The sequence below is a fragment of the Empidonax traillii genome, unplaced genomic scaffold (assembly GCF_003031625.1).
Source record: "Empidonax traillii isolate 1590-97213 ecotype Southwest subspecies unplaced genomic scaffold, ASM303162v1 scaffold8:size5222938, whole genome shotgun sequence".
In the NCBI taxonomy this organism is placed as follows: Eukaryota; Metazoa; Chordata; class Aves; order Passeriformes; family Tyrannidae; genus Empidonax; species Empidonax traillii.
In genome coordinates, this window is record NW_020955201.1 from 1,990,432 (window position 1) to 2,011,685 (window position 21,254).

At 35.2% G+C, this 21,254-nt stretch overlaps 1 protein-coding gene across 2 annotated transcripts in view; it reads left to right on the forward strand.

Annotated features, from left to right (window-relative positions):
* The first annotated feature begins 3,611 nt into the window (after positions 1-3,611).
* LOC114056944 (AP-3 complex subunit beta-1-like) overlaps positions 3,612-21,254 on the forward strand; it is a 31,537-nt gene continuing 13,894 nt past the window's right edge. The window contains exons 1-4 of one of the 2 annotated variants that reach the window (XM_027882630.1): positions 3,612-3,864; positions 6,989-7,073; positions 16,209-16,306; positions 17,402-17,438. In XM_027882630.1, coding sequence (XP_027738431.1) covers positions 3,684-3,864; positions 6,989-7,073; positions 16,209-16,306; positions 17,402-17,438 — 401 coding nt within the window. In that variant the 5' untranslated portion in view covers positions 3,612-3,683. The remainder of the gene's footprint in view (positions 3,865-6,988; positions 7,074-16,208; positions 16,307-17,401; positions 17,439-21,254) is intronic. The other variant, XM_027882621.1, reaches the window with a different exon arrangement.

The window sequence follows — 21,254 nt, forward strand, 5'->3', positions numbered from 1 at the left end:
AGGTCCAGAAGGCTGAGGCCAATGGTATGAGATTCAACAAGACCAAGTGCCAGATCCTGCCCTTGGGTCACAACAACCCCAGGCGGTGCTACAGGCTGAGGCAAGAGTGGCTGGAAAACTGCCTAGAGGAAAAAGACCTGGTGGTGTTGTTTAAAGCAGCTGAACATGAGCCAGCAGTGTGCCCAGGCCACCAGTGGAATCCTTGGTTTGTATCAGAAACAGTGTGGCCAGCAGGACCAGGGCAGTGATTGTCCCCCTGTACTCAGCACTGGTAAGGCCACACCTTGAATTCTGTATCCAGCTGTGGGCTCCTCAGTACAAGAAGGACATTGAGGTGCTAGAGTATGTCCAGAGAAGGGCAACAGAGCTGATGAAGGGTCTAGAGAGTAAGTCCGATGAGGAATGGCTGAGGGAGCTGCTGGTGTTTATCCTGGAGGAAAGGAAGGTCATAGGGGGACCTTACTACTCTCTACAACTACCTGAAAGGAGGTTGTAGCCAGGTGGGGTTCAGTCTTCTCCCAGGTGAATGATTGGATAAGAGGAAATGACTTCAAGTTGCTCCAGAGGAGGTTTAGGTTGGATATTAGGAAATATCTCTTCACTAAAAGAATTATTAAGCATTAGAATAGGCTGCCCAAGGAATTGTTGAAATCACCATTTTTGGAAGTCTTCAGAAAGCCTGTGAATGTGACACCTGGGAGCTTGGTTTAGTGGGGAAGATGGGAATGCTGGGTTGACAGTTGGACCCTGATTTTAGAGATGTTTTCTAACCTTAATGAATAGATGATTATCTACATGTTGGATTTCTGACTAAACTTGACTGGACTACTGACTTTTTATGTTTTCATTCCTATTAATAAATAGTACTAATAAAACCAGCTGTAAATTAGCACAGAGAAGCTAGTGTACTTCAAAATACTTGTGTTAACATGAGTTAAACATGTATCCTAAGTTTGTTAATGTAAAATGGGTGAGCCATTTCATGAAATAACAGTTCTATATTCATGTCCCATTCAAATGAATATTAAAAGTAAAGACTAAGCTTAAACTTAAAAATAACTTAAATTACCTCTTAAAACTTCAATTTTGTTCATTATTTGAGCAATGGTTTAAGTAATGTACTAATTTGTCGGCTTAATAACCTCTTACTCTTATTGTCTCTTTGTGCGTAACAATAAGATATTTATTATTCAAAGCATTTAATTCCTTATTTCTGAGCAACTCAGTTGTTTTTTTGAGATTTTGACCTTGTCAGTTATTTCTAGAAAACTAAGCAGAGTATTAATCTGCGAAAATTTGGGTCTTGTATTCAAAGATGTTTTGAATTTTGAGTAACTATGAAGGTCCATACAAATTGTACTTTTTCATACATTTTGCATTGGCTGTAAATCTAGTCATGTGATGTCAAATAGGTCATTATTTTATAAATATAATTTAAAGATAAAATAACCCTAATCTTATCATATATTTATCCATATAAAATGGCTTTGGAGTAAAAAGATACCTGGTTGTTGTGGATTATGTAGAATTTCACTGAACTGTGTTCTTGGATAAATGTATTAGATGTTTCCATGCTTATCAGAGATCAGGAATTGGACTGAAAAAATTGACTCAATTTAAAAAATATGGTGCCTATATTCTTCAAGTGGCATTGCTACTAGTATTTGAAGAGGTACAGACACTTATAGTATGTATTCTATGGTAAACAACTGTATTTTCTTCTGACCATATGGGAAAGTTGAAAATGTGGTCCCTGAGAACATTGTATTATTTTTTTAGGTGAAGAAAATGACTGAACTTCACCAATTTATTTTAAAAGTATTAACAAATTGTACATATACAAAGTTTGGTGGTGTGGAGTTTCCTCAATTCAGAAGTGGTTTGAAACTGCTCTTAGTCTTCACACTTAAGACTACTGGTAGATAATTAATTTGTTTCTAAAAAAACTGGTACCAGAGTTTTTGTATATTAAAGAAAGAAACAACTACATAAAAAGTTAAAAGTGAAATCTAATGTGGAAAGTTTTACAGAGGTGTTTGCGTGGTCACATCCTGCATGTATTGTTCTAATTACAGTCACATAGTGGTTGACTTTTGAGGGGATGGGAATCCTTTCTGCCTTTTTTCCTTCATTATTTATTTTTCATTCAGTATGATATGTGTGAAACCTAATGCATCTCCCAGAGCCACCTCTAAAAACCGCTGCAGTCAGTTCCTCATGTAGTTTTCTTCAGCTTTCGCCAATGTAGTACTCACACTGTTAAGCGTTTATTAGTTGGGCTTCACAGATACTCATTTGCGGTGATGGATGTTATTAGCCTGGCTTTCCTGTTCAGAAACTGGTGCTCAGAGATGAAGATCAAGTTTGTTATGTGCTTGCTAACTTCCAAGTTTTTCAACAGGATACTTTGCAACCATAAGTTTTCCGGATGCCCTCCCATTTCTTTAATACCTTATGGGTTTAAATCTGAGCTCTTACTGCATCTCCTATTATTATTCTATCACTGAAAGTGTTCACTAAGCCTTTAGATGAGCTCCTCTGTGTTAAATGTGTTGGTCAACAAAATGTAGTAGCCCTGCAAGTGTTTTGTAGAGAAGGCAAGATGAAAGCTTGTTCTCCTTGCTTAGCTGCTTGGAGTTTTGAACAGCCTGCTATCTGCAGTTGTCGCTTTCACTTAGTTACACGTTCAGGGTTGTGGGTAGGGCAAGAGAAGAGGGACACTCATCAGTGGAAACATAAGCAGATGTATCTAACAGATCTACTGTAAAGTTCAGTACCTCATAGAGCATTGACCAGACAAATGGGATTTTTATGCTGAGCATTTGGCTTTTTTCAACCACTTCATTCTGCTTGTTTGGTGTTAGTTTCATGTAATTCCCTAACCTTTCCTTAAAACTTGTTTAAAGAATTCCGATTTACTTTTATGCAGATTTCTGCATATGCCTTAGTGTTGTACTTTTGAGCTCATGATTACAAGATCTCCTTATCAATAGTATCTAAGAACATTTGCACACTGAATGTCTTTTTTCATGCTATTTCTGCAGGATAGAGTGGACCCAAACATCCTTGGGATTTCTCTTACTGCTTTTAGCGGCAGAACTGTTTAAAGTGGCAGCATCCTTCTGCTCTTAATCACTGTATTTTTACTTTTTCACCAGTGTAATTATTAGGCAACATTTTTTTGTGGTTTTAACAACAGAAGCAGAAGACAATTTCTCACTACACTTTCGCATTACGCAGTGGGCTTGGGGTCACCCTGGAGTTCTGATGCACAGAATATTTCTTGCTGGAAAAAAAAATGACTATTCTAACTGTGACTGTTAAAAAACCTGATTATTAAATAGATAACTGTAGAGTAAAAAAATGAAAAGATACTATAATGAAGAGTGAGACAGATAACAACAAAGCTGAAACTGCTTTATCTCAGCACCAGAAATGTTAGGCTCTGTTATCTGATATCCATTAGTCCATTTTTTTAATGCATTTGAATATGTCCTTACATGTTTCTGGTTCACTAAAATTCCAGCTTGAGAGCAGGTGTTCTAGCTGAGTGATAAGTGCAATATTCAATTGTTATTTTTTTTGTTCTTCACTTTCAACAGTTTGCCAACTGTTGTTTTGTACTTAAACAGGTCACTACTCAAGTCTCTGTGCCAACAAAAACATATGAACTGCTTCATCGAATGACTGGAAAAGGATTAGCAGCTCATTATCACTTTTCAAGACAGCCAGGCCTTTTTGGGGATCATATGGTACCTGTGCAAGTGACAGTAACAAATACAACTGATCAGAAGATAGAGAATATTCACATTGAGGAGAAGAAATTACCTCCAGGCATGAGGATGCGTGAGTTTAATCCAATAGGTAATATCCTGTCTTTAAAAATACAGATTCTTAACATTTCAAATAGAGGAAAGTGTTTTTGCATAGCTGTATGTGTACTCATAATATGTGTGTGTGTGTGTGTGTGTGTGTACGTAGGTATACATCAACACACTCATGCAACTATCTTTTCTTAGGTTGTCTGATTTTAACACAAATTTAATTCAGTGTTCCCTTTGACTTCGAAAACAAATTCCTTAGGTCAGAACTTCCATGCCTGAAAGCTTACCTGCTTATTTAAATATCAATTATATTACAACTCTTCCAGTTGATACAATAAAATTTTTCTGCATACCTACAAACTTTGATTCTCTTACAGCCTTAGTCTAGAATGTCTGTTATGGGATACTGTTAGAATGAGTATCTATATATTTGCAATTGTTCTTACCAAACTTTAAGTAAATTTGTAGATGTAATGTGTTTTTTCGTGGCTCGGAGCATTGTCATTTTGTTTCTTGTGAGTTTATGGCAGTAGAGTGGGAGCATATCTTTTAGTTTAGCTTATATCTACCATACTTCCACAAAGTGTGTCTGCCTAGACTGGATAGAAAGCAATGCTGCAGTCAACCCAAACCTAAATTGTTTCACATTCTACCATCTGATTTCAAAGGTTTTTTGCTACATTTCTTTTTAGTAGAAAAAGAGTATAAAGGAAAGAGTTAAAACCTGAGAAAGAACACAGATCATAGCATCTTTTATTCAAGAGCAGTATCTATGCGTGCAACCTACTTTCTGGTTTTTTTTGTGAGACTGTGGTGTAGTCAGAAGGAACAAAAATGTCTATTTCATAATACAGATGGAAAGGACAGACGTGCTCCTTTTTGACACAACCTCCTATTTCTTTAGACACATTTCTTCTCCTTCAGTGAGCTACATTATTATGTGACTCTGTATCATGTTAGAAGAATATGGGAACAAGTTTTTAAACCTCAGCAGTGAAGTACAGAGTATTCTTTGTTTTGAGTAGTTTTGAGTACTGTTGGTATTAAATGGCTCTGTACTATTAAAATACTTATTTTTTTTTTCAACAGTGTAAAGGTTATACATATTGATGCCAAAAAGCTACAAAAGAAATTGTCCAATGCTACAGTTTATTTCAGAGTTCAAATTATGGAACAGTTTCCATTTTGGTAATGATATATTTTATCAAGACAATTACTTTTACGAACTGTATTAATCTTTCTTTTAAGTGAACTTTTTTATGTTTTTCCTCAAGATAAGAAGTCCAGCTCAGAGTTCTGAATCTAAGTTAGTTTTGACTATCACCTTTATTGTATATCCCTTCCTGTAAAACATTTAATGAAATAAAGCACAAAGGCTTACAAGTAGAAATATAGTAACACTGTAAATTGGATCAGGAGGTACTGTACCCACAATAACATCAATTAAAATAGCATTCACTTGTCTCACATAAAAACCATGGAGGAAAAACAAAGTGGAATTAATAAATTGTCAACTTCATGTTTCTTGAGCTTCACAAAACAATCCTACCCTTTAAAGTATTTATTTCCCCAAGAAAGACATTGTGGTATCTGTCCTGTGAAACTTCTGGTTTCTTCTGCAGAAAATCAGCTCTACATCATCCGTAGTTCCTTAAAAAATGTTACTTTTCTTGCTTGAATGCAAATTTTCTGTATTCTTTGTCACTTTATCTAGAACAAAGTTCATATATGTTGTTCTTATTATGGTTTATGTTTCCATCATTTGGAAAACACATCCTGTAATTTGCCCAGCAGAACCAACAGAAGTGTCAGTGTAGACAGGTGTTCCTACTGGAGTATAAACCTAGTTTTGCCTCCGTCACTGCAATTACTGTTAGCAACTGTCCTGATTTTTCCCATAGAAATGGTCCAAATTATTTCATCCAAGTCCCTCTGCACAACATTTTCATGTTGGCTAATTGCCTTTGAAACCCCCTTTGAAAACATTAAGCTCAAAGACTTTGGTAAAGTTTATTCTGAATTTGAGCTGGAGCTTGTAATCTTTCAATGCTTTACACAGACTCCTTGGAGTAATTTCTTTTTCATTCATTCATTCATTCATTCATTCATTCATTCATTCATTCATTCATTCATTCATTCCCTAGCATTAGTGTAGACTCCACCTACCTGCATCAACTCCATGTTTCCCTATTTTTCCAAACTTAATCTTGATCATGAAATTTTGTTTCCTTTTGTCATGGAGCAGTTGCCTACTTTTCAGTTCCTGAAAAGCATCGGATACATCGTGAATAGTCTGGAAATTGAACATTTTTCTGCCTCTCCAATTCTTTTTATTTGAATTCCTCTCTTTTAACTGTGCTTTTACCTTTTCTTTGTTGTAATCTTGAGAAGTCAAACTTTGCTTAGGTTCTTGTTTTTAATATTTCTACTTAGAGCTTAAAGCAGAAAACCTTTAAAGAAAGCTTTGTCTTTACAACATGAAGGAAATAGTATAGTGCTTTAGTCAAGAGGTTAAGAATGGTAATATCTCTTGGTAACTGACACATAGATATATACACTACTTGTATAGCACAGAATGATCTATCTTCCATTTTGTGTTTATAATCTTTCTTCTCCTTTCCAACTAATGCAATTGGAATATTGAGAGATTAGTAAACCACAGTAGTTGTGAAATAGTTTAAGTTCAGCTCATTTTCCACTACAGTGTGTATTAATGCAAATGTTAATAATAGGTGTTGTGTTTTGCTATTTATGAACTAAATCTGCAAACTGGTGTTATTGAAAGTCTCAGTGCTGGATCTGTATACAGTTTAAAGGATGTAACTTCAATATGTTTTTCTCTGTAAAATATTTTTTCAGTTACCTAATACAAATCCTTGTTTTGTTGTAGAGCTGTAAGATTGAAATGGCAACATTTCATGTGCACTAACTGTGGGAGGGAGGATCCAAGGCATCCTAACAGGGAGGGGGGATCCAAGATGTGCAAGTGTGACATTTTGTTGATACCTACTTGAAATAAAACTACAACTATTGATTCTTTTCTTATGGAGCTTTTTGTAGGTCGTTAACATAGGTTTTTAATTATATGAAGTTTGAGTATTTGCATCTGGGGTCTTCTGTTGCCTTACGTGGATGCTTTACCTGTTACAAATCTCTTCATTTAGAGTGCCTTGAACCTGGAGGATCCACTACCGTTACAGTGGGTATTGACTTCTGTGATTCTACTCAGACAGCCAGTTTCCAGTTATGGTGAGTTCTTGGTAGGGGGAGGGTAATTTTTGGAAGACCTCTTGAAAGGCAAAAGTAGTGTTTATTGGAAGTTTACTTGCCAGTAACAGGCTCTATTCTTTAAATATTTAGAGAATTAAACAAAACTCACAGCACGATGTATATCCAACATGTTCTCAGAAAAATAATACGTGATTAGTGTTCAGTTTTACTATTAGAAAAACTGTTTTCTTCAACATTGAAATTCTTTTTAGCACTTGCTTCTCAAAACACAGATTTGATAGTAAGCCCAAATCTTTGGGGGTTTGAAATCACGTGTTTGCACTCAAAAACTCTTTGATACGTTGTGTTTGGGGGGCCTAGTTTTTCCCTTTGGTGTAAATGATATTAAGCAGAAACATAAAGTCTTCTGATTTAGAATTACTTCTCTTTTTTTTGTTCCACTCTTCTTGGGATTCTTCTTATTAACAACAAGGAGTAGTTAGGTCTGAGTATTTTGCTGTAGTGTTTTGTGTGTGTTGTTCTTCGTAAGAAATTTCAAGTCAAAAAAGCACTTAGTGTGAGCAATTTTACTACCTCAAGTCCTTATTATGGCTGTTTGTGATCTGTGTAACATGACTGCATGAAACCAAATCCAAAACTTGCTGGCTAAAGAGTTTATTGCTCATGCTGTAGATTCTTTTAAATAAATAGTGAGAGAATGAAAACAAGTAACTGGCTGGCCAACTAGATTTTGTCTTACGTTCTTGATTTATGTTTTTTGTGCCTTTTATTGGCACATTCAAGGTCCTCCTTTGTATGAGTTCCTTCTGCATTCTAGGACAACAGGGAACCTGTTCACCCAGAGAGAATTTTGTTATAAACTAGCATTTGAAACCAGGGTAAATTTGTAGTAGCGGTGTCCAAACACTGGGAAAGAATGGAAGGGGGAAACCTTCTTTTAGAACTGCTCACTTTTATGTAGTCTTTGAAACTGTGCAAAAGCAGCATATAGATCTGCATGTCTTTTTTTTTATTTACGTATTTTGAAATAATGGGGTTTTTACATGTTTTGTGGCAAGAATCACTGTATTCAATATTCTGTACCAAAAAAAAAGATACTGAAGAGACATTCACGTTGCTGCAATAGAGTTTAAGAGAAACCCTTTGAGAAAGTTCTGTACACTGTTTTTAAGTACTGTAGCAATTTCAGTGTACTTCTGCTAAGGACAGCTTGTGCAATTTACATGTTATTAAAGATAGCATGAAAATATTAATCATAGAGATGTACCCTAGTGACTCCAAAAGTACTGCTAAGATAAGATTGCTTGTTCTAGGAGCAAGAAGGCTTTACTATTGAATTTTTTCTTTCCGTTTCTCAGACCTTTCCCAATACAATGGATACTCCTACATAGTCATTTTACACCTAGTTGTACCTCCAGCAAGTTGTCTGCAGCATGTGCCTCACGTTGTCATAGCTGGTCTGTGTGCTGTTTGCTGGAATTTGGAAACAGCTTTGGACTGTTGCCTGATGCTAGATTTGTTTGGGAAGGAAGTTTACTTCTACAGAGTGCAGTTTCAAAATTGCTTAAAAATTATAGGCTCTCTTTCCCTAAATATATTTGAGTTTTTAAAAATAGAATATTCTCAGTTTATCAAACAGAAACAGTCTTTTTTAAATAGAGCAGATATTTTTCTTTCAAGTACATATTTTCAGTGTACCAATGATTTGATTTCTAACTTACACCATTTATTTAAGAATCTCCGCAGTGATGAGGATAAGCAATGTAGCATAACACATTGATTTTATGCAGATCGTCACCTTTATGTTTTGGGAGGTCTGCTGTATTAGTGATATATAAAAACTGATTACTTTCTCCAACATTGCCTAGTAATTGTTTATTATTTTCCTATTAGACAAACAAGACAGATCAATATTCCTGAACACCAACCAGACTATGAGTAACATCACTGTAAATAGATTTGCCTCAGACCTCAGTGGTGTATTCATTTTAATGATTTAGACAATGTGAGTCCAATGACAAAGCGCTCAAGCTAAGTTTAAAATTAAATTAAGAATAGGAATCGCTTACTTTGTTCCTTTGCTAATTGATAGGACCTTGTTTCTTTGTCACTAGTTCTTAGAAAATAGTATACTAATAGGTAAAATGTTCTTTGTATTAAACTTGCTATTTGAAAACATATGATGTTTTGGGAGCAATGTCTTAGACAACTTAGATGCAGCCTTTTTAATTTGTCTTACTTCTTAAAAACCTTTCATCCAGAAGAAGGAATGACTTCTAGAAGTTTGTCAAAATATAGTTGAAATACTGTGCGAACTTTGTTGATATTCCTGTATATCCTACCAACATATCCTTATGAAAGACATTGTCAGTTATTTTGCGTTTTTGTTAGAAGCATGTTCAGCAGTAAAGTGTTCCTGATCATAACAATTTTCTTTATGTTGTTCTAAGAGGAGCACTTTATCTTGCATCAAATGTAATTGATCCTGAAGCAGTGTAATCACAATTACTCACTTTCTTAATTGGCCTGCCCAAAATCAGAAAATGGAAACCGATCGGCAGTGTTTAAATCAATAGCTTTGTAGTAAAGCCTGTGGGGGTAGGGACGTAATGGTAATGGGTAGATCAATTGGTCTTAGATGCCAATCATGGACTGTGTGTTTTGCATAGCAAACACTACCTTTTTGCTTGGGGATGTGCTGTGGTACTATTGGTTCGATAAATACAAACTGTAAAAAGTAAAAACCTAACAAGAGCCATAAAATATTTAGATCTTTTTCTCAATTTGTTGTACAAATTCAAGGACAATGAAGGAGAAACTGCATTATAGACAGGTTTGAAGGGCTGAGCTTTGAAAGACCTCCCTCACAAATACTGTTTTTGTTAAGCAAAGCTTACCAAGATCACATATCTAATTAAAAAGAAGTGAAACCCCTTAACTTGAAAACTGTGCTTAATGCATTTATTTAGAATGTGTATTATAATGTTCACACTGTGTACTTGTTTGGAGAATATCTCTTCATTGCTATTTTTCTTGTGCCACTTTCTTGCAGAGGTAGACTATTTCAGCCACACTGGTGTTCTGCATGATAATGCCTCTCAAGCAGAAAGTTGAAGAGGAATAAATGGAGGAACTTGGTCTTTTAAAAGATTTTTTTGAGTGTTACTCTGTCTTTTTGGGTTCCTAGTTTAATTTTAGTATATTCACCATCCCAGTAAAAGACCTCAACCTTAGGTAAGCAGGTAGAAAAAGGTTGAGTAGCTGAGCAAAGTTGAGCAAGGTGAGCAGTTGAGCAAATGTTGGAATGTATCCTTGATGCAACAGACTAACTGCAGTACTCCACTGACTGGGGAATTACTTTTTTTGTCCTTGTCAGATTTTAAAGATTTCCACATCAGTGTGTTTTCTCTTGAATCCTTGAGCTACCTTAACAATCCTACCACTGTCTCTTACGCTATCTTTATTGTCATGCATGTCTCTACTTTTCAGATATTCTCAAGTCTTTCTCACAGCTTACCAGGTTTCTAAGATATCTGAACAAAGATTTGGGAGCTTTACCATGTCAGAATTTGTCCATGAATCCTTGGAATGAAGATATTTGAATCCCGGGAGAAAAAAAGACAAGATTATAGAAACACAGAGGGTTACAGCATATACATGCCCTTATCCTATTTTGTGTACGTGTATTTAGCATTACGAATTCCTGTCTGCATTTGTAAAACCCAGTAGGCAAATCTCCAATTTCTTGTAGGTATCTGATGAATAAGGAAAAGTGAAGGGGAGACCTCCTTTTTACAACATTGAAAGCTGAAGAAGAAGGTTTATCTTTACCTCTTCTTCCCTATTCTTTTCATCCCCTCTTTATAAACTCTTAGCTGTTCCCAAAACCGTGAAAGAACAATTTCTGGAGAACCTGTTCTTTTCTGTTCTTTTTTCTTGTTCTTTTGAATAGTATATATGGTGTTGTTTAACTTTCTTTGAAACCACTTGGTGTAGGGGAAGGGTCCATGCAATGCATCTCTTTGGCTGGTTTTCTCTGGGTTTAAGTGCAAAGAATACAATCAGAGCACCCAAGAAGAAAGGGAAATGGAACGAATACAGCAACTTGTATGACTTCCATTCTTTTTCAGAATAATTAGGTATGGAAAAGAGTGTGATACATGGTAGAGGTTTTTACAGACACAAGCTGGCTACCTTAGATTGGTATTTCCTGTGTTCCAGTTCATTAGAAGGGCTAGGATGGTGTACTTACTCTTTTGCTGTTGTTATGCTGATAGAAAAGGAAACTGTCTGTTACTTCATCTGCCTTGGACTATATAAAGAAAACATTTTGTTGATTACTCCAGAAGAGGTTGGTGTAGCAGGAAGAATGTAGCATTTTCTTAAATTAACTAAATCCCATGAATGAAATTTGAAAACCTTGTTCAGTCTGCTCTCTACAGGTTCTATCTTACTGTAAAAGATTTTGCTCTAATTTTTTTTTTCCCAGAAGGAGTTTTTTTGCAACATGAAATTCCCTTACTTCACTCTGTGTTGCTGTAGAATCTTGTCAAGCAGAACTCCTACCTGCAAAGTGGAGTAAATGAAGAGGATCAGTTGTGTAGCAGTCAGTATTTCTATTGAGTGCAAGCGTGCATTCAGGTATAGATGCTTGCACAAAAGCATCTGATTAAAATTACGTAGTGGAATATTGTCACAGGTCAAGGTGGGACACGGCATGGCTTCAGGATACCAGCAGCCTTATTACAACGGTGCAGCTTCTAGGTGACACACGTACATGCACCGTTGGTTTACCACTAACATAACAACTCATGATTGGACATAGCCACACATGTCCGAACTCAATAAGTCAGCATTCTTGACAGGAAGCCCATTCTGTGTTACAGTCCTTACTGTCCGTGGCTGACCCTCTGCCAGGTGTACTAGTTCCATCTTCGGCATTTCAGCTTACAGAGAGCCCAGAACCAGCTGGGCTCCCCCACAGAATATGTTATGAAATATATTAAAAGCTAATGTTAGAGATGGAGGACTGTCTTCACAACACTGTCACTTGCATTTTCACGTTTCATGCTGTTTTCTTCCCTAGTGGTTTGTCAGCAGATCACCAAGTTGTTTATAGATAGGACAAGAAATGTGGTACTTTTCTCTTTATTTCATTACTCTAAAGCAGTCACTTGGCCCTATTCCAGAAAACTATTATACTGAGATAGATAACTGACCTAGAAAAAACAAGGCTGGACATGGACAACTGCTCTCATTTGTTCTGTTGCTTTCGCCTTTTTTCTCGTAAAAGCCAGATGCTGTCCTTTCCTCAGCAAAACTATGAACAAAGTCTCTTAGACTTCTCCATTCCATGCTTTGTTTTCCTTTTCCATTCTTTTTTGATTATTTTTGGAGATCTTTTGAATACAAGACAAAAATAGCAAGCTGGTTTGGGATAAGTGTATTCTGGGACGAGCAGTTACTGGGATTGAAACAAAAAAGGATAATATAAAGAGCAAGAAGAATCTTCCCCAGTCTCCTATTAGAGTAATAATTTATAAGAAGCCTTGGAAATTGAGACTTTAAACACTACTATTGTGGAATTAAAAAAACTCATTCAAAAGTGCTAGTCTTATTTGCATTAGTTTTAAAAAAGATTTTGCTATCATTGTCCTTAAGTCTTATATTGTGGCAGAGAACTTCTTTCCCAGGAACCCTTTGGAGCCAATTATTTTTTTTTTTAAAAAAGAGAGATGAGAGAGGGAATAGCCTCTGGTTTCAAATGGCAAGTGCTAGCTTGTACCACTGCAGCCATCTAAAGAAAACTTAAAAGTGCACATCTTCTAAAGGGTTGAATGTTAGTCCTGCAGTGTCATTTACCATGGAGCTAGTAAGTCTCCTTATGGTCCTGTTGTCTCTCATCTGTTCATCTTAATTGGGTGCATCAGAAGATAAATTCATATGACCCTTGAAATTGAATCAGGAAAGTGATGTAATCCTTTTAAAAATACAATACGTACAGTTTAACAGTTTTCGAGGCATAAGTAAGAGTAATGATGTCTAACGTTATTTGCCCCCAAGTTCACAATTAAATACAAAACAGATTTTTCAAACTAGTGGCAAGGTACTGTTCTTGGAATCCCCCAATTGTTTGATTCTTTTAGAACTTCCTTCTGAGTACTTCTCATTAAGCATTCTTGTTCCACTAAGTCTGTAACTTACCAGTTGCACTTTCTAATACCAGAAAACTTAGTCTTTAATTTTTGAAATCTGAAAACAGGAAACAGTTATATTTCGTTTGGGTTTTTGCTGTTGTTGTTGTTGTTTATTGTGGGGTTTTGTTTGTTTGTTTTGTTTTGTTTTTTGTTTGGTTTGGTTTGGTTTTTGGTTTCTTTTCCAGTAGGCTTCTTCAGCTTGATCTTCCAGGAAAGTTAGAGCAACACCACCTGGGAGGTGTTTCAGTGCAGCTTGGACGAGCAGCAGATTCTTAAATGTTAATTTTCAAACTTCAAATCACCTCTGCAGTTTTTTGTTTAAGCATCATTTATACTAACAATATTATCAAAATTACAAACAAATATATTAAATACACTGGAATTTAGGTTACTAGGTATTGCAGGAAATGGTTGCAAAACTCATTATTAAACTTGTCCATTAAATGTCCGATGAAATCTCCACTTTTGGAGATCCTCAGAGTTCAAATGAACAAGACCCTGAGCAATGTCAACTAAGGTGGCTCTGGCTTGAGCAGGAGGTAGGACTGGGTGATTTCTTAATGGCCCTTCTGAATTTTCTGTGGTTCTGTAGAATTATGAATTACTTTTGTTAAATTAGATATTATGAGCTCTCTAATAGATAAAGATGTAATAAAAGAGATGCAGATCAATAAACAAAAGCTGTATACTTAGCCTGTGAAGCGTCTGATAAAGAGAATCTGTGAGGAAAAATGATTTTCTCTAGCTGAAGAAGAAATTTACAGAAGTACATTAGAATTAAAGTAATACAAAGTAAACCAGATGCTGTCTAAAGTGAAATTAAGAACGAAGTGGTTTGAAGAACACTAAGCAATCAGAATTTCTGTTTGTAGGCTATGATGAGTTCATGGTTTATCAAAAAATATATACTAGCTCTTTATTCACTAGAGAAAAGGGAAGTGGAATGTTTGTTAACAGCAGAGGTGTCAAGTGGTTCTCTTGAGCAGTTACAGCCCTATAAAACCCAAGGTATGCTCATACTTTTATTCCTTGTTATTGTGAAAATATTATAAGTGTTTTAAAGGAATCTAATAATCAATAAATTTATGTACAATTGTACAAGTTTATGTCCAGACAATGAAAGATATGAATAATTGTATACAAGACAGTGTATCTGTTTCCTACTGAATTATGTAGTGCACATCTTGATTAAATATGAAACATAACATAGGTTGAATGATCAGTTGAACAGTGCCAATGAAGATATTATTAAAAGCGTTAGGTTTGTAGTCCAAGTAGTAGATATAAACAGCAAAAAATTAATGAGACAGTTCATTAAAGACCCTTCCATCAACTCTTAAGCTGATTGAGTTCTTAATAACCTTTCAAAGGAAAAATTAAAAAAAAAAAAACAAAACCAAACAAAACTTCTTTCTTATTTCACAGTGCACTTAACCAGGCCAGCCAGTCAAACAATTCCTGGTGTTTTATTACAAAAATTACTTTAGGGATGGATGGTATTTGAAGTAATGTAGGGGGGGGAAAAAGATTTGTTAGCTTTTAAAAGCAGCATTTCATAAATGATTCTTTGTAAGGGAAAGAATGTATGTTAACGAAATAGCAGTTCTGAAAAAAGTTAGCATCAATGCTGCATTTTTTTTTAATAACCCATACTTGAGATTGCATCCATAAGCATGATTATAACACATCAGAAGTTAGAAAGTAAGATTGTACTGGGTCCTAAGCATTTGCTTTTGAAAATGGTTAATTACAGTAAGTATTAGAATTTTGAGTAATAGGGCTGTAAAATACTTTTTCAGGTGGCTTATCTAAACATCTTCAGGAGGGAGACAGATATGTTTTCTATGTTATTAATCTACTCCTGTTTTTTTTTTTCATCAGTCTATCTTGTTTCAGAATTTTGAAGTTACAGAGTTATAAAAAATTAGTAACATGGGTTTTAGGTAATACCATGGATGTTAATTGATGAAACATATTTTCCATTCTAACGATTGTATTGCTATATTGAAATAAGATATTTGAGGTGTATCAGCAATCAAGGTATATTGGCTGTTTGGTACATCAGTAAAAAAAAAAAAAGGATTCTTTTCTAAAAATTTCTCAGGCCTCAAAGCATTAGCAAAGATTCTGACTGGATGTACTGATCCTGAATTGCTAGGCAAATCCCTTATGGTATAGGTAGGCAATGAAACATAGCAGAGTGAATGTATCTTGAGTTTCTGTAGCCTTGAGGAAATATAAAACAAAATAGTAGGAAACTTAGACAAGTGAGTGAATAGGAAGAGCAAGTTCACAGTATGACATTTATTTCTTAAGGACGAATCTATAGCATTTGATAGTAGTGTGTTTCTAGTGAAGGTGTTTTTTTAACACTGCCATTAAGAAAGTAGTTGCAAGTTCTGCAGTTTTCAAGTGTGCATTTGTATCAGCCACTGTGCTGTGTGGTTTTGTTTAAATATACAAAATATTGCAAAAATTAAAGTTATCGAAGCTATTTCTTTTTTACTACCATATTTACTGTTTGTCATGTTTGTGTTTTTTCTGGACAATAATCATTCTTTGGTCTGAAATTGTATCTTTCCTATGTTTGGGCCTGTTTCTGGGACAGCTGTTACTGATGAGAGGATGTGTGAACAACAGTTCTTCCAAACAATTTGTAAAAATGCACAATAATTTGTCCTTTGCAAGCACTCAGTTTGAGTGGGATGTGTTGTAAATTACACCTAAACATTGATATGAGTAAGAAATATTTACAAGGCCATGCATACTACTACATGTAGTTAATACTACATTTGTACTGGAGAAAATGGATCATCTTTACTAATGTAAGAAGGTAGGAATTGTTTAGGTAGTTCTTACACTTTTTAAAGATTCCATATAAAATTTCGAGCTGATATGTGTATATTAATCTATGTTGTAGCGCTTGGTTGATTCTGTGTAATTTCTCTTTTCCTAGCACAAAGGATGATCATTTCAATGTTAGCATTCAGCCCCCTGTTGGAGAACTACTCTTGCCTGTCACTATGTCAGAGAAGGACTTTAAGAAGGAGCAAGGTGAGAAGTATTTCAGCAGCTTCACTAAATGTATTTGGGAAGGGGGCTGTGTGCCTTTCAGTTTCCAAGCGTACAGCAAGTGCTTCCACTTGTAGGTGGTTGTGTTAGTCACTCTGATACTAATAAGCAGTTTAAAAATATCTTAAAAAGGATGTGCAGTGAAATTTGACAGCTTTTCAGTGGACCTTTAAAAGCACAAAGTCCACCCTTTACCCTGAAACAGTTTTTTGACTGAAAATGTTTTGACTTCCTATCATGAAGTGTGCATGTCTTTCCTACCAACAGTAAAGCAGAAAATTGGAATGCCAGCTCAAGCAAATAAACCAAGTATACGTTGGTATTGTGTCCATTTTTACTAGTCTTTATTCCAAGGCTGATTTTAAATATTATTAGTGTAGCTGTTCCTCAGGTTATTTGAAAAGTATTTTAGTATTTTCACTTTCAAATACTTCATTTTAAAAAAATATTCTTGTTGGAATACTGTTTTGGAAAGGTGACATGGTTTTTATACTTCTACATTCTTCTGATATTGTGTCTTCAAAGAATGTAAGTTTCTGATGCTAGTCCAAACAAAAACCTCCATAAGAGCTTTTATTGACTTGAATATTTTATGCAAAATAATTAGAGAAAATTGTGCTTAGGTTTGACCATGTGATAAATGGTATAGTCAGTACTACTGCCCTTAATTTGGATATGATTCTTGGATATTTTAAGATATAATTGTTACATTTTGGATACATTTAAATGTAGTAGTGTTTACTCATCTATCTCAATGTATGGGGATTTACGTGTGTAAATCTCTTCACACTGAGATGAGAATATACCCATGGGATCCTATCTCATTGCTGTGTAAGGCTCAGAAACTCAGTATATCCATCAAGCAGTCAAGAACACCAATGAGTAATGTTATGAATTATTAGTTACTGCTGTTGAGCATTTCTTGCTTTTGTATTTTTGAGTTATTAAGAAAGTAGTTTAAATATTGCCCAGATGATTTACAGTTAAGCTTATGTCTGCAGTGAAAAGTTAGGATTGTGCCTTGTTTTTATAACCAATTGATACTTATTTGCTATTCTTACCCTTTGCTGGCTAAAGCCTGCCTCTCTGCTTTATACCTGCTCAGCAAACCAAGGTGAGTGATTGAACGAGGCTGTGGCGCATTTATTTTCAACTGTTCCCTTCTAAAAATTGCAGCTGAGGTTGTAGTGAAAAGAAGGCAGGTTACAGTGCTTCTTCCCTCCCTGTTTTTATATTTGCTTGCTTTGTGATATTTTGATAGAGTTTTTATATGCTTTACTGTGACTGAGGGCTTTTTTTCCTCCTGACTGGCCATACAGAACCATGAGCACATAGAAAAAGTGTACTTGGAGAATAGCTGTGGTCCTCTGTGGAGTTGTTGCCAAAATTCCTTTTTCTTCTGCCATTTTACTTCTATGGTTGTTGATTATTTGTCTGAATAAATCTGGCAGCTGTTTGCTATGTTTAATAGAGCAGAAAGGCTACTCTGAATAAAGCTATTTGAAAATTTGTTTATATGAAGTATTTGTAAATCCATGAAGGTCTCTTGGCATTTCTGTATTGCTTGCTCTGTCTTCCTGAATTCATTCTTTGATGCAGGAGTTTGCAGACTGGGAAGTTTACCACAGGTTTAAAAACCTTTTCTGTTGCATCCTTTTTCTTACGGATATCATCTGTATCAGAATATTCTTGGTAATAGAGGTCTCAATCCTACATTTGCATAAGTATTTAATATAAAGATCTAAGAACTGCTAGCATTTAGGAAGAATTACTTTGTGTTCTTGTAAATGAAAAATCCAAATTACAGTAATAAATGCAAGGCAATTTAGAAGTTGGTGTATGTTATTCTGTTTTGTATATAACTTCAATTTGTCTGAGTGAATCTGATTTATATAACTTGGTTTTTACCTGTCATGCTTTTTCTTTCCCCCCCCCTTTTTTTTTTTTTTTGGTTTTGAACGTAAGATGTTCCAAGTCCTGTACCTGGAGGTGCCTTATTTTATTTGCAACCAAAACAATTAGGTAAAAAATTGTGAAGGAGTGAGGAGAATATTAGAAATGTAAGATAACATTGAGGGGGAATGAGAATATGTATGGGTTTTAAGGATTTTTACATCTAAATTGCATGTGTAACCCAATAAGAGTGCTAAAGAGGAAATAGCTGGTATTATACTACTCTGTAGAAGACAATTCATTGCTACACATCTTTACTCAATTACACTCTGTGGTTTTGTATTGTCTGTTACATTTGTATATGTCCATTTTCTTCCTGATGGCATAAGGAGCAGTGAACAGACAGGTTATTGAATATTCATCGCTGTGAAGGTTATCTAGTGGTAGCAGCATAACCTCAAAAGCCATTTTTATCCATATGCTGTGCAGGATATGCTTAGCCTTGCTACACTGCCTTCCCTTCCCTTTCCTTTCCTTCTGACCTGGGGAATCCTCTGGTGAGGTAATTCCCCTGAGCAGCAGCTGAGTTAGTGGTTGTTGTTGTGACTGACAATTTGGAATGAGTGGGTAAAAATGGTATTGCCAAACACACTTTACTTTCCTGCTTAAATATTTCTACTGATCCTTCAGGCCTCAAGATTTTATACCTGTTTTACATCACATCCCCATAAAAAGCCAAGTGTCTGTAGTAAGAATTCTGCATGAGTGAAAGATGTACTGTTGGGACCTCTGTATTCAAATTTTAACTTGTCTGCTGTTTTTAAAAATCGGTAGCAAAACTCCCCTCACTTCAGAATAGGACTGGTCTAGTAGCTGACATTCCTTGTTACCTATCACTGAAATTTTTCGAGTTTAATTTCTGTTTATTATTTAAAATATGTACAGTTATTTCATGGTATCGGGTAGTTAAGCCAGCCTAAGTGCTGCTTTGTGCTCTGACCAGAATTTTCTTAGATTCTCTTCTTTCAAGCAATAGTAAAGGTGTCGTGAGATTTTTTCAGCTGGATATTAATCAGAATTTGAAGGTGTTTTTTAAATAGGCAGTTAAAACTAATTTAAGTATTAAGATTTTTTTTCCCCCAAGAGACATGGTTTGAAGTAATTTGTAACTTTTTTTTAGAAGTATATGCCTGAATCACATTAAAAAACCAAACCAAAACAAATAAACAAAAACCCAACCAATTTTGGTTATGTAAACAGATAGTTTACCTAATGTTATTAAAATTAGATATATACAATTTGTTTTCCTAATAAGCAAGATGCTAATTCTTTAAATGGCTGGACATTTACTGTTTTCTGGCCATTGACTACCCCAAGCAATCATATTTGATGCTCCTTAATTAGAGCACCCTTTTTTATTTCCAGGTTCTTTTCCACCTCAGCAATCGAGACAATACATTTGCTTACCACGCTGCTCTCCTAAGTGTTCTTTTGCATGTAAATTAATCTTGATTCAGTTTACACTGTCATGCTGAGTGGTACAAATTGCCTATAACAATAAAACAGCATGAGTTAAAAATAAAGGGGGGTGAAAAAGCAGATTGAATGTGTGCCTTACTTGATAGGATGTTACTTTGCTTTATGCCAATACATTAGTCGACGATAATGAATCTTCTGTTCTGAAAAGCATGGTTTAGTTGATTTTTTTAATTTTACTTCAATGGAGCAGTACCTTGTCTTTTATAGAACAAGTTAGACAAACCATTAATGACAAGAGTGTTAAGGTTAAATATGAAGCAATGCATTCACTTCTCTGAGTGCTATCCATCTTTCCATTTACAGGAGCTTGACAAAAGTACTGGCTTTGTACAACATTTCCTTTAATTACATGCTGCGGAAAACAGGCTTTTAACATAAACATAGTTGCATTCATTTATTCAGCATTTGCTCTTCAATAGAGCTTAATGGAGAAGGTTTAAATCCTAAATAAGTACACACATCTCACAGCAGTGTTATGTCAGTCCCTTTGCTCTGTTTAAAAGCAGTTTTAGTCTGCATATGTAGTATTTAAAGCTTTTGCCTAATAGTTAAACAATTCAAAACAGAATGTTCTGTTCCCTGGCTAAATCTGATCTTTATAGAAGTTGCATGCTTATTTTCGTTCTCTTCAAAAATATCCTGTTATTTACTTATGAGCTGTTCCATTTTTACTTTCATATTTCTTATTTTGTGATAACCTCACATTCTGGGGCATTAAAATATAGGATTTATTGTTTTAATTGCTCTATTAATCATCTTGGTACTATTCGCTCTGGGTTAGAACTCTGTGTGCAACCCTAAAACATTATAGCCTTTTGAGACTTTTCCATTGTTTTCATTGTTAATGTTGTTGTGGGTTTCAGATGCTCCATGTTTCTGCCTGAAGTACTGTGCTCTTTTGTCTGCATTTTCAGCTTCTGAGCATACTGTAAAAAGGCACACATGGTGTTAAGTTGTAGTTACTGTTGTGTTTTAATAAACGTGAGCATCCAGCAAATCGTTCTTCTCAACAATGCATATTGATAGAACAGAAAAGTGGGGGTTTTGCTAAAATGTCCTTGAATGACATGTCTGTCTTTACTTTTTCTTTGTCATATGTTTGGCTATAATCTTGACATTTCTATTCCATTTTGTTGTGATATTCAAATTATTTAACTCAAATAGTTTTTGGGAGCTGGATACTAACTGAATTTCCCAGTTTCTAATGTGATGACTTAAACTTAAAGAACTAAATTGAACCAATTAGTGCTATCTGAATTTCAATATAATTTTCAGCAACTGGATAAATTAAATGCAGTGGTTTTATGACTGAAAGATTAGAAGGTGTCTGGTATATATGGTCTTACTTAAGCTGGACTTTTCCAAATCATCCTTACGCAATATTTAATTTCTGTGTTTACACTGTTCTTTTAAGTTAAGCTTTTCATGAAAAAGAACTACCTTGGTTTCACAGTCGCAGCAGTATCACATCTATGATTGCTCAGTTATTAATAATTTG